Source organism: Muntiacus reevesi, chromosome 4, assembly GCF_963930625.1.
Source record: "Muntiacus reevesi chromosome 4, mMunRee1.1, whole genome shotgun sequence".
Taxonomy (NCBI): domain Eukaryota; kingdom Metazoa; phylum Chordata; class Mammalia; order Artiodactyla; family Cervidae; genus Muntiacus; species Muntiacus reevesi.
This window is the reverse complement of record NC_089252.1, coordinates 87,521,212-87,535,346: the sequence shown is the minus strand read 5'-3', so window position 1 is coordinate 87,535,346 and position 14,135 is coordinate 87,521,212. Positions and strand designations below refer to the sequence as shown.

The window sequence follows — 14,135 nt, the reverse complement described above, 5'->3', positions numbered from 1 at the left end:
AAACAGTTTTGTGAATGGATAAAGAAGGAGTATTGGGTAAATTTTCTCCTTTCTCTAATAGAAGGTAATAGTTAAAGAGCCCCTAGAAGTGCTCTTAGGCTGGAGAGATTGCCTCTATTAAATATCCTTTAGGTGAGTGTATGTAAGATAAGTCCAACTATTTTAGGATCTAACAGAAGCCTTTCTTGTTGCCTCAATCCTGTCTTATACCTGGAAAGCCCTCTCTGTATTTCGACAGTATTGCTCAGATGTTCTCCACATCCAGAGTTTCTTGAGAATGAGCAGCTGTTGAGTGCTTCGTAGGAGTCAGCCACTTTGCTAAAATAAGCACTCTGCTTACACTAATGTAATGCTTCCAGCAGTTCTGTGAGGTAAATAACTTATCTCCATTTTAGATATAGGAAACAAAAGGAGGCTAGAGTTACCTCTCTTATGTCATACAAATGAAAAAGTAGCTGAACTAAAATTTGAACCCAGCTAAGCTTTCAGATTCTAGCACCAGTACTTTAATTTTTTTTTTTTTTTACACTGTTGTTTTTACTTTCAACGAAGTTTTACATGCACAAGATTTAGGGAATTTATTTAGTACAACAAAGGGAGCAAAAAATCTTCTATGTGATTTTCCTTTATTTCCTATTCCCATAGAGGTAACCACTTCAAAACCATTGCTTTTTTAGGAGGAGGGGTGTTGACCTGCCTGTTTCTAAGTTACAGTTTTAGAGTGTTACTTTTTTCTTTAAATTTTTAGAATAATTACTGATTTCATAATAATAACAGGATTTAGTTTCTTTACCTGCTGCTCCCCCTTACTCTGTTCATACTTACTTCTGACTTCCATTGCCCAATTTCTTTAGTATAAGTGTATTGAAATTTGGTTAGCCCAACAACATTTGTTACATACATTGTATTAGTGAACGCTGTCTTCTTCATTTACTTTTCTGTATGCTTATGGCTAATTCCATCTGTAAACAGAATAGCACAAAATAGACACATACCACACTATAAAAAGCCAGTGTTGGAAACACTGTTAAGACACTTTGAGCTTCACCTTCAAATTCTAAAAGGATTCTCTGAGATGAAACTTGTGTACTAAAGTGTACAGTAATCTGCCACCACTGCCATGTCAGTTCATTCTATATTTCAGTAACAAATTATAAAGCCATTTATGTATGTTCATTTCAGTCTCCTTACAAAAGCTGAATATTTCTTCCTTTGATTTGCACAGCATCAGTTGATCTCTGGTTCGAGGTAGAAGGGCTTTTTCCTGTTGTTTTTTTCCTCTTAGCTTTCTCAATGAACTTGAGGAAGCATATTCTAGATCACATCTCCATAGCACATTTTCCTGTATGATTAGAAGTGATTCATGAGATAGATATTAATGCTAATGAGTTTTTTTAATGAATCGTGTATATTTTAGAATTCTTCCTCTGTCTCTTAAATTATGTTTGGACACATGTTCATGCCTTTTTATTCTTTAGATTTTTTGAGAAATTTGTGTTGCATCTCTGATTTTCTTGACCTTACTGTTTTTTAGGAGGAACCAGTATAATTCTCAACAGAAGGGGTTGTATATCGCAGTGGTTTTCACTGGGACCAAGCCTCTCCTCCCCCCACCCCCCGCCCCAGGTTCATTTGGCAGTCTCTAGAGCCGTGTTTGCTTGTCGCCATCTGTACTGAGGACTGCTGGCATCAAGGTGTGCCCGCTGTGGATGTTGCCAAGCATCCTACAATGGGCAGGACAGCCTACCACAATTCAGAACTCTGAAGCCTAAAATATCAGTGGTGCTGAGACTGAAAGATTCACTTGTCTGTATTTAGTTCCTTCTGTCTTTAAGTCCTAAACTTTCCCACTTCATTTTCCCATGCTTAGTCCCACTTTGTCCTGGAGGCTTGTCTTGATGGCTCTAAGCATAGCATCTCCTTTTTGTTACTTCTGTTATACCGTCTTTAAACTCTTTGCATCTGATAGTTTATGCTGTCTTATTTCTATTTGTTTATTGTCCGTATATCTTGTTCTTCGTACTATTTTAAGGATCATTGTCTTTCATTGTTTCTAGGCTTTCTAACTGCTTTTGAACTTGATGTTACATTGTCAGTTGGTAGAATTAAAAAAGGGCTCAGGGCCTGCCTAGGCTCTGGGAAATGCGGGGAAAGAATGGACTCCTCTCTCTTGATGGCAGATTGGCTTTGATATCAATGGATTATGGAGGATGTGATGAATGTTGTTGAGTAGTGTGACTGTCTGGTAGCAAGGAGGAGAATAGATCCACCAGCCATTAAACTAGTGCAACTTTTTAAAAAACCTAGTACCCTCTGAGTTCTAAATTGGCCGTCTTTAGCTTAAATGATACTGTTAGAGGACATCTATCTTTGGTTCATATTTGTTTAGTTCAGCTGTCTATATGGAAGGGACGGTCCATGTTGATACATTAATAAATTTGAGAAAATTTTTTAAAAAAGGATAAAGTAAGGTTAGCCAAGAGTTAAGCATAAATCAGGCTAACCAAGATAGACTATTTCTTGAACTTATTGCTTTAATTGGTAGGGAGAAATGGGTGAGTGGAGGAAAGTAACTTGAATCTTTAGACATGTCGAAATCGTTTCGAATGTACAAGTGATCAAAGAAGGAACCCAAGCTTACGCTGAGGTATTATCTGAATGTTAGTGTTAACTGTTGAAGCTTTCTTTTCCATCTGATTGCGTCCTTTGTATGTACAGTTATCATTTGGTATTTAACACTCTTAATTTGAAAACTTCACTTTTAGTGGCAAATAACTTTACCTTCAGAATTTGTGTCATAATTTTATTTGACATGGTACCATTCCATATGCAGATATGAGTTTCTGAGCAAGGAAATGTATAGCATTTCCGAGATAATTTAAAAATAGAAAACATAAGTATTTTAGAGTCACGTTAATGTTTATATGAAAACAGCAATTTTTATATTTGAACCATTTGGTAGAAAATGAAGTGCAAAAGTTATATTACTTTTATACTTCTGTAGTTTCTTTATACTTGTATTATTATATTTAGTGATTTTGCTTTTTCTATTAATACCGTGAGAATAAGAAAAAGGCAATTTTAAAGGGGTGGAGTGGGTAGTGGTTTTTAACTGAGGATACTTTTTGTCTCCCAGAAAGCACTTAGCAATGTTTATAGATATTTATTGCTGTCACAGTTTGGGGGTCATTTTAAGGTTGGGTGCTCCTGACTTCTTGTGGGTAAAGATCAAGGATGCTGTTCACCATTCTACATTCACAGGACATACCCCTTTGACAAAGAATTATCAGGCTTACAATGTCATTGGTGCCAAGATTGAGGAACTACAGGACAAGGGATTGGAAAGGACTTATTCAAACCCAAAAGAAAGGTCTTGTGGCCAGTAAACATACTGCTTAACTGGCAGTGAATGAAAGGCAAAGTATAGTGTTTTTCTACTATTAAATATATGAGTTCTGAAAGTGTGTTATATTGGAATGAAATAAGTGTTTCTATACTGGTATCACTGTAAAGTGGTACAACATTTCTGAGGGGCCTTTGAAAATATCAAAGTTCTTTGTCTTTCATACGTTTGACTTGTTGATTCCACTTACAGGAATCTATCCTAAGGTATTAAACAGATGCCATACAAAGTTTACTATTGGGATATTAAACGCAATTACTTTTAATTGTAATGGGCTGGAAGCAGACCTTAAATTTTTTCTCTAAGGTGGTTATTGCATAATGGTACCGTCAAATATGATACATATTAAAAATCTTACTTTCAGAGACTGCTTGAGTGGTGACTATACCACAGTGAATGAGGTGGGGGATCAAAGGAATACTAATTTAGGATGCCCAACTTAGGTTTTAAAAAATATATTAGAGAAAAATACACTAAAAATGTTCTGTAGTAATGATTCCTGGGCATGTTATGGCAAATTTTCAATTTATGTTTTGTAAATTTTTTTCCAATGACCATTCTGTGTCTATATGGGGCTTCCCGTGTGGCTCAGTGGTATCCACCTGCCAATGCAGGAAACATGGGTTCAATCCCTGGGTCAGGAAGATAGCCTGGCGGAGGAAATGGCATCCCACTTCAGTATTCCTGTGTGGAGAAATCCCATGGACAGAGGAGTCTGGTGGGCTACAGTCCACAAGAATCAAGACATGACTGAACATGTACATGCACGTATTCTATATATATAATCAGAAAGGGGGGGGACAGATATCTTTTAATTTTTAATCTCTGGTACAGTTCTGTAGTAGGTCTGTCATTTCTCAGACATTTCTCAGACTGTTAACTGAAAAATCTGTCCTTTGCCATATGCTGTTTCCATTTATGTTTGAGTCTATTTCTGGGCTCTCTGTTCCACTGACATTTTTAATGTTTGCTCAAATAGTTGATAAATATATTCTAAAAGTACAATTATACAAAAGGAATGTTCTCTTGATTGGGGCTCCATGTAGAGATTTCTGAGCTGGTAATTTGTATTTTAAAGTTCTTAAAAATGTCAGGATTTTGTGTAAGCAATTACGTTATTTTTGCCCATCTTCCACGCATTAATTCAGTATTTGGATTAGATTTACCTGTGTTTGTCAGACAGTTATGATTAAATTCTTATCACACTTTGTCTCCTGATGAAATTCAGATTCAATTGACTTGTCTTTGTTTGCTCCAGTCAGATTGTTACAGCTGAATTCTTAATGCCACTTGAAGTCTCCCGGCTTAAGCCGTCATCTTGAGTCAGTGATAAGTCTCGTTAATTTCTGTTTGTTTTCATTCATTCATTGTTTCCGTATCTCCCTCTGTTTACAAGTGTCCCGCGTCCGCTGTCCTTGGAGGTCGTGCGGGCTCTCCTGTGCTCCGCTGTTAGCTTCCCACGCAGGCTCTGCATGGAAAGCAGTGAGACTGAGGGATCTTAATACTTGGAACTGTAAGAGGCAACAAATTAAGATGTAGCTACTGGCCACTAAATGTTCCAGAATTAGCTGGGAAATAAAGAGATGGATTTTCTACCCTTGGGCTCTGAAAAATAGCTTTAACCTGAAGATTTTGAGGGAAACATATTTGTTCTAATACTTAGGAGTTCCTATAGAAGGAAAAGATCAGTGCAGTGTTTGGAAGGAGAATACAATTTTTAGTGGTATGAAGCATTTTCCTTCATAGAGGAGCAACTACATAAAGGGAAAAATGAAGGGGAATGAGAACAAAGGAAGCAGAGGGGAAGTTCCTTAATGGGAAATGTATTTCAGTAGATTCTTGAGTTAATTTGAGCAAAGTAGATTAAAATTCTGAGTATGTATTTTCGGAGGAAATTTTTATGTGGAGGAGTTGATTCTGAAGTTGAAAATGTGTTTGTGTTTCATGAGCCATCTGTTCAGAATAATTTTATTTTCATTTGAAAACTAAGGACTTTTTTTTGTTTTTCTTTTCTAGTTTCTCGTTCTATGAGTACATTCATAAGAAAATTATTTGTGTTGCCAAATTTTTAGTTGACTTACTCATGGCTTGTTTTTGTGCTCAAATTGCATAATTTTCAGAGAAGCAGTTTCTGCTTTTGTTTTTATCTGTTGTATTGCATCTAAAAAATTACCTTTCACATTTAATAGAAGCTTTTTCTTTTTTTCAATTATATATGGCATAATTTGAGTTGTATCAGTTGGACATGATATATAGAGTAACTCTGTTTGTTACATGTGAAACTTAAAATACAAATTTAGTCATTCATTTCATTTTATGGGACTTAGTTCCTGTCTGCTCTAGTGACCTAGAGTTGTTGAAGCTCCCCATAGTTTGCTTTACCTGGTCTCCCATCACTTTTTGTCTTGCTCTTTCCATTAATGTGTTACTGTTGTTTAGATGTCATAGATGGATTTTCAAGCAATTAATGGAAAGATGCAGTGTTTTTTTGTTGTTTTTTTTCAAATGTGTACATGGAAATTCTAATTCATGAAACAGGTTGTGACTTAGGGAATGATTATTAAAACTATGAAAAGAATTCTTAAGAAATGAAAAGTATACAACTCTTATTTCAGTAACCTCCCCTAGTATGTTTAAGTTTTAGTTAAATGACTATAGGGAGTCTAGTGAAATTTAAAGATAAATTTTAGTAACCAGTGACAATTGGATAGTACTCAGAAGTTAATATTAGGCATGTCAGAAATTAAAATGTGCTGCATCTGCCTATTAAGCCTCAAATTCCCCTTCCCCAAAAAATTCTGGGGAAAGGAGGAAAAACTTAATTGTGCATGTAGCTTTAAATAATCACCCTGATCAAATTTTAAAAACGCTCAGTTCAGTCGCTCAGTCGTGTCCAACTCTTTCTGACCCCATGGACTGCAGCACGCCAGGCCTCCCTGTCCATCACCAACTCCCGGAGTTTACCCAAAGTCATGTCCATTGAGTCAGTGATGCCATCAAACCATCTCACCCTCTGTCGTCCACTTCTCCTCCCACCTTCAGTCTTTCCCAGCATCAGGGTCTTTTCTAGCGAATCAGTTCTTTGCATCAGGTGGCCAAAGTATTGGAGTTTCAGCTTCAGCATCAGTTGTTCCAGTGAATATTCAGGACTGATTTCCTTTGGGATGGACTGGTTGGATCTCCTTGCTTTCCAAGAGACTCTGAAGAGTTTCTTCATTGTTCAGCTTTCTTCATAGTCCAACTCTCACATCCATACATGACTACTGGGAAAACCATAGCTTTGACTAGACGGACCTTTGTTGTCAAAGTAATGTCTTGGCTTTTTAATATGCTGTCTAGGTTGGTCATAGCTTTCCTGCCAAGGAGTAAGTGTCTTAATTTCACGGCTTCAGTCACCATATGCAGTGATTTTGGAGGCCAAAAAAAAAATAAAGCCTGCCACTGTTTCCCAATCTGTTTGCCATGAAGTGATGGGACCAGATGCCATGATCTTAATTTTTTGAATGTTGAGCTTTAAAGCCAACTTTTTCACTCTCCTCTTTGACTTTCACCAAGAGGCTCTTTAGTTCTTCTTCACTTTCTGCTGTAAGGGTGGTGTCATCTGCATATCTGAGGTTATTGATGTTTCTCCCGGCAGTCTTGATTCCAGCTTGTGCTTCCTCCAGCCCAGCGTTTCTCATGATGTACTCTGCATATAAGTTAAATAAGCAAAGTGACGATATACAGCCTTGATGTAATCCTTTCCTATTTGGAACCAGCCTATTGTTCCATGTCCAGTTCTAACTGTTGCTTCTTGACCTGCATACAGATTTCTCAGGAGGCAGGTCAGGTGGTCTGGTATTCCCATCTTTTCCAGAATTTTCCAGCTTATTGTGATCCACACAAAGGCTTTGGCATAGTCAATAAAGCAGAGATAGATGTTTTTTCTGGAACTTCCTTGCGTTTTCGATGATCCAGCGGATGTTGGCAGTTTGATCTCTGGTTCCTCTGCCTTTTCTGAAACCAGCTTGAATATCTGGAATTTCACGGTTCACGTATTGCTGAAGCCTGGCTTGAAGAATTTTGAGCATTACTTTGCTAGTGTGTGAGATGAGTGCAGTTGTGCGGTAGTTTGAGCATTCTTTGGCATTGCCTAGTAAAAACGCTAGTAGTGAGTAAAATTTACCTACCAAATAATCCAATCCAGCCATTTAACAGGAAGTTGTGAGGTCACACATCAACTCTCTCTAACTTTTTGAGTAACTGAACTGCCAAGTCAAGCTGTTTTCCAGAATGGCTGTATACCATTTTGCATTCCCATCAGCAATGTGTAGGTGTCCACTTGTCCTCCATCCTCCCCAACACTTGTTATTGAATACATCATTTTTAATATAACAGTTTCAGTGGGTATGGAATGGCATCTTGTGGTTTTGATGTGCATTTCCTTAATGCACATCTTTTCATGCCCTTATTGGCAGTCTGTCTCCTGAAACTGTACCCCTTAAACAATAACATGTCGACCATCCCTTCTCTTAAGGCCCTGGCATATGCCTTTCTGCTGTCACTTTGACTACTCTAGATACCTCATAAAAGTGGAATCAGAATACTACTTCTTTTGTGTCTGGCTTATTTTGCTTAGTGTGATGTGTTCAAGGTTAATCATTGTTTTAGTATGTCAAAATTTTTCTTCCTCTTTAAGGCTGTAGCCCGTTGTATGTATGTATGTGTGTGTATATGCACATTTTGTTTATCTCTTCATCTGTTGATATGCATTTAAGTAGTTTCTACCATTGTGTGTAAGTGAGTTTCATCTTACTTTCTGTTTTTATATCTTTTGCATTTTTTTATATCTTTTGAAAGTGGATTTGCTGGATCATATAGTAATTGTTCGATTCTTTTAAAGCATCTTTTCCACAGTGACTCCACTGTTCTACATTCCCACAGGCAGTACCACAGAGGTTTCAGTTTCTTTACATACTTGCCAGGCAGTAGTTATCTTTGTTATGTGTGTGGCGTGGGGGTGCCGGTTGGATTTGTTGTGGTTTTTGTTGGATAGGCATCTAATGGATGTAGAGTTCTGTTTTATTGTGATGCCCTGGATATTAACACCTTATCAGAAAGATAATTTGCATATAGTTTCTCCCATTCTGTGGGTTGACTCTTCACTCATTGCCTGTTTGCTGATAGTGTCCTTTGCTACACAAGTTTTTTATTTTAATATAGTTCAGATTATTTCTTTTGTTGCCTGTAGTTTTGTGGGAGGGTGTCACAATATCTTTCATATTGACAGTGGTAGGTTTTGAAATGCCTTGGGAATGTATCAGGAATCTTTCAAGTCCACAGTGAAGCTCACATTTTCTAGACTTCAAATTTTTTATTTTGAAGTTGAAATTTTATCAATGGTCACGAATATTTCAGTTGATTTTTCTTGATTTTTTTTGAGGACATGTCTACTGGTTTCTTTTGGTTTTTAATAAGCATTATTTATTTGACATTCCTTTCAAGTAAAAAAGGCTTTCTATGTAGAATAACTCACTCAACTGGCACCAGTATTTAAGTTTTTGCTACTTGAGCTGTCTGCAGTGCTTCGCTAGGCAGCAGAAGTCCTTTATGTATGTTTTTCATGTTGCTGTCTGTGCTGTGTAAGACGCTTCAGTCGTATCCAACTCTTGCAACCCTGTGGACGGTAGCCCACCAGGCTCCTTTGTCCATGGGATTCTGCAGGCAAGAATACAGCAGTGGGTTGCCACGCCCTCCAGGGAAACTTCCCGACCCAGGGATCAAAGCTGCATCTCTGTGTCTATTGCACTGCCAGGCTGGTTCTAGTGCCACTGGGATGTTAAAAAGACGTATGTGTACTCAAAAGACTGAGAATTAAGTTAGTCAATTTGCTTTGTTGACCTTTTTAGTCAAATAGTTTTTTACTTTTTTTAATTGTGACTTTGTGTTGATAAAGAAGGTAACAGCTACAACCAGTGAGGTTTGGTCCTGCCACTTTGATTCATGCTGAAGTGTCGGCCGTTTTACCCCCGGCTGCTTCTGCACCTCCTGTCACTGCAAATGTCAACTCCATGAAAAAGTCAACTCTCCTCTTAAGGAAAATAGCTTTGGCCTCTTAGGGCCACACTTTGAGAGCTGCTGGCTTAGGGTTGCTGAACCGGTTGGAAGAGTGATTGCAGACTGGCAGTCTTAGCTTGCTTAGGTAGTCTCCAATGGATGAGATCTATCTGCTGCCACTAATGGTTACAGTGTTTGGAGGACTGGTTGGCGTTCCTGACCCTTGTATCTCTTAGAATTTAGGTTGTTCAGACAGATTTTGTCACAGAATTTCCTTACATTAGTGGCAAAATGTGAGGGGACAAGGAATAAAAAGATGTTTATATTTTCATGAACATATGTGACAGTTACATACAGATATTAATGAACTTTTTACTTTGAAAAATATGTCTTGTATAGAACATGTGTTATATGCCTTTTCAATGATAAGATAAAAAAATTTTAGTTGAAAGCAAAAGAACTTGGAGAAATTGAAGTTTATTTTACTATTTAGCAGATAACAAGACAAGAAAATTTACTCGTCTATATAAGCATTATAGGGGGCTTTCAAGGTAACTCAGTGGTAAAGAATCCGCCTGCCGGTGCTGGAAATGTGGGTTCAATCCCTGAGTTGGAAAGATCCCCTGGAGGAAGAAATGGCAACCCACACCAGTATTCTTGTCTGGATAATCCCATGGACAGAAGATACTGATAGTCTACAGTCCATGGGGTCACAGAGTTGGACACAGCTGAGCAACTGAGCACACACACATAAGCGTTATTTATACCCTGGATGTTAAGAGCTTAGGGTTTGGGAGTCATTCTTATTTGTCCACTTACAATTGTAAATTTAAGGTTGGGACAGCTTCTAATAACTTAATTTAAGTGGGGACAGTAACACCTCCCTGGTTTGTTGTAAAGAGATGGAGTCAAAGTAATGTTTTTAAAATGTGGAAAGTGGGACTTAAACAATAAGCTTTCAACTAGAAATACCAGTAATTAATTTTGAAGATTTTAATCTGATTTAGGATTTGTTTGGATACGGAGTTTGGGAGAATTGGATGGAACCAAGGAGGAGCTTGTGAATTAGATTGATCAGGCATGGTGCAGGCTGCTGAACAAAGTCATTCTCGCAACTACTTTTCCTGATCTTAATTTTGTTAGTATTAGTGTTGTGATGTATTCTGTATGTGTGCTTTTTGTCCAAGAATTGTGACTCTGTGGTGTTATATATATTTTTAAAATTTTTTACTTACAGGATTCAGTGGTCACAGTTTAAAGGCTATTTTATTTTCAAACTGGAGAAGGTGATGGATGATTTCAGAACTTCAGCTCCTGAACCAAGAGGTCCTCCCAACCCTAATGTTGAATATATTCCCTTTGATGAAATGAAGGAAAGAATACTGAAAATTGTCACTGGATTTAATGGGTATGCATTTAATTCTACTTTAAAGGTTTAATTTTTAGCAGATCATTAAACATTTTTTCCTGTAAGTTTTGAAGTGTCTAGTTGTTTGATAACTGGTTATTCATTCGAATGATCTCTATGTCTCATGATATATAGATAGATAGATGTTATTGAGTTCCATTTTACAAGTGTTTAAAATTTTGACAGCTTTTTTTTAACTTGAACCACCTTTATATGGTTCAGTGGCATTTAGACTTCAAATATGTGTGACAGTGGAAACATCAAATATTTAAAATTTTTTCTATTTTATATTTGATATTATAAATCTTTATACTTTGGAACCTGTCTGTCATTGAGGTAAGTAACATTTCTTTTAAAATTAAAAGTAGTTTATGAAAGGATTCTACTTAGATTCTACTTTTTAATTAAAAATATTTTTGTAAGAGTTCCTCTTTTCCCTCTAGTAAGGAACCATTTTAGCCTCTTATAAAATATTGCACTGAAAAGTTACTCTCCACTAAAAATGAAGCTGACTTTTAAATTGTGTGTCATAGTCTGTTATTTTAAATGCTTCCTTTTCAGGACTTTGTATTTTTAGGGCTCTCTCTAGTGAAGGCAAGAAATATTTTTGACATTGAATTGTTCTGTGTTTAAATTGGCATAATTTGGAGTGTGGAATGACAATACCTAATTTAGTGAATTGTGGGTATGGTAACCATGAATTTACATTTAGGGACAGTTTTTAACGGGATTTCATTTGTATTTTTAGGTAGCATGAATGGTCTCAATTTTTTCTTCAGATATTTAATCACGTGGGATTTGCAACAAGATAGTGTAATTCACTTAAACCTTTATTTTATATCATGTTTCACTGCTTAGCAGTTTAACTTCAGTTATCTAATTCTTAAACTTTGGTTTTGGGTATGTTGCTGAAATAATTTTGGGAGAAATTAAAGCTGCTCTTAGGGGTTTGGGATTGGAGGGAGACTTATTTTCACTGTGTACCTTGTTGTATTAGTGAAAATTATTTAACTGTATGCATATATTTACTTACTAATTTTTTAAAGCATATACCAAGATGAAGCCACATGCTATGTACTGGAAGTATGTTACATAAGGCTTACTATTGAATGTGGTTAAGAATACATCTTGGGGATGTTTATAAATAGTGCAGAGGTTTGATAGTACTTAGACATTATGGTAACTCATCTTTTATTTTAGTAAGTTATGGCTTATTTAAAATTAAGAGTTAGGGTCAAACAGGTCAAATTATACCGCTGCTTTGTGAATGTGAAGCTACTTGTGATTCTAAATTAGTAATACCATTTTCAATTCTTAACACATGAAATTGGATGAAACACAGCTATGTAGGTATTAAATATTTCTCATTTCCTAATTTGTTAAATAGGTGCTGGAGTGGGTACCCATTTCCTTCTCCAAGGTGTTTTATACACACACACACACCATAATTTGTTGAATAGGTAATTGATCTACCTCTGAAAATGACCTGAATAGTCATTAAATGCCTAAGCATAAGTAAATATAATTTTTACTTTGATATTTCAAAATGGCAGTTAACAAATTATTTTTGTTAAGCAGAATCCAAGTCTTAATCAGTGATACATTAGTATTTTTCATTTTTAATACCCATTTTTATCTATATCATAATAAATTGATATGTGGTGCATTGAGACATCTTTGTAATAGTTTTCAGTTTTACTTCTGTGTTTGAATATACATTGATTAGTTTTGCTCTAAAAATTGTTTTCCTCAGTGGTGAGTAAAACCAGCATCTTTTTCACCTAGTCGGAGGGTTTGTCTTTGCCAGTATACTTCTGCTCTATGTAATAGATCATCTTTTAAATTAAAAAAGTTACAATAGTGTTTTCATAATTTTAAAAATATCCTCAGTTGTCCTAGGAGTATGTGAAGAAAAGACAGTAGGATCATACTGTATGCTGCTTGTGTTTTACTTCTAGAAGAGCTTTGAAACTTTTATGTCAGTACAGTTAGATCTGTGTGTTCTGTTTGTCCTCATTTGAAATGGCTGCATTATTTTCTGTTATTAACAGGTTATGTAGTTCATTTTTTCTGTTCCCTTGGTGGGCATTTATTTTTTTGGCTGTTAAAAGTACTCGTAGTGTGCTTCCTTGTACATACATTTTTGTGTATGATGAATGGCGTATGTTGAATTTATATATAGATTTATTGTTCCTTTTTTTATTTTGTAGAAAAAATTACTAGGTTATCATGTATGCACACTTAAAATTTTTGTTAATATTGCCAGATTGACCTCACAAAATATTTTCATTTATGCTTCTGTGTTATATGTAAATGCCGTTTATTTTTTCAGTATTTTTGTGGGTATGTCCGTGAATTTGTGCCTCTCTGATTGCAAGTGAAATGGAGCATGCATGTCTTTAATGACTCTTTTATGAATTGGTTTCTTTCATATCTTTTTTGGTTTTTCTTATCTTTCAGTGGTTTTCTTATTGGTAAGTTCGTTTTGCTGTTTTTGTTTTTAATTAGTGAAAGCTCTATAATAAATGCTTCAAATTGTTTTGACATGAAAAGATTATTTTCTAAAACTAGTATTGTCAGTATATAAATTTTTCCTCTTTTAAGCAGAAATTACCCATTTACTTGTTGGCCGGATTTTCTGAACTGTAAGATTCTGGACACCAAGGGTGGCTATCTTTGCATTCCAAGGCCTAGAAGAGTAATTGCCTGAATATAATAGGTTATCAGACAAACAGATACTGAATGAATGAGCAAAGGGAATAAAAAAAGCATGTTTCTGTATCTATACTTTGTTTAATGGGGCATGGTAGAATTTACATGGTTGAATGAATGCTCAAGGTTACTTTTAAAAAAATTTTAGTCATATTTTCTTGCCCTTTTAAAATTACTTTTGAACTTTAACATTTTATAGAAGATGGACTATAGCTATTCTACAGAACTGAAGTTAAAGTTTCTTAGGTGAGAAACACCAAAAATTAAAAATTATTGAAATTGGAGACATCAATGAATGGTCAATTAAAAGACATTTTATGCCTTAAGTGTGGGACTATAGTGAACACGAGTATCTGGGATTACTCAAAGCAGGCCGTTTATGAAAATCTGCTTCCTACCATAGATAACTGAATGTAATTTTAAGAAACAGTTTATAGCCAGTAGTTCTTTTCCTATAATGAATGGTACACAAGAGAGATTTTGAGAGGGCGAGAGAATATAACTTACATTTCTTGTAGTTTATAAAAGATCATTTTATATCCTTCTAATTACTAAAGTGGAAGAATATTGAATGTA

The 14,135-nt window shown here is 35.8% G+C and overlaps 1 protein-coding gene across 2 annotated transcripts in view; it reads left to right on the top strand.

Annotated features, from left to right (window-relative positions):
• Window positions 1-14,135, top strand: part of PPP4R2 (protein phosphatase 4 regulatory subunit 2) — a 50,452-nt gene that overhangs the window by 24,007 nt on the left and 12,310 nt on the right. For both annotated transcript variants that reach the window (XM_065933280.1, XM_065933279.1), the window contains exon 3: window positions 10,677-10,847. In XM_065933280.1, the coding sequence (XP_065789352.1) occupies window positions 10,677-10,847 (171 nt within the window). The remainder of the gene's footprint in view (window positions 1-10,676; window positions 10,848-14,135) is intronic.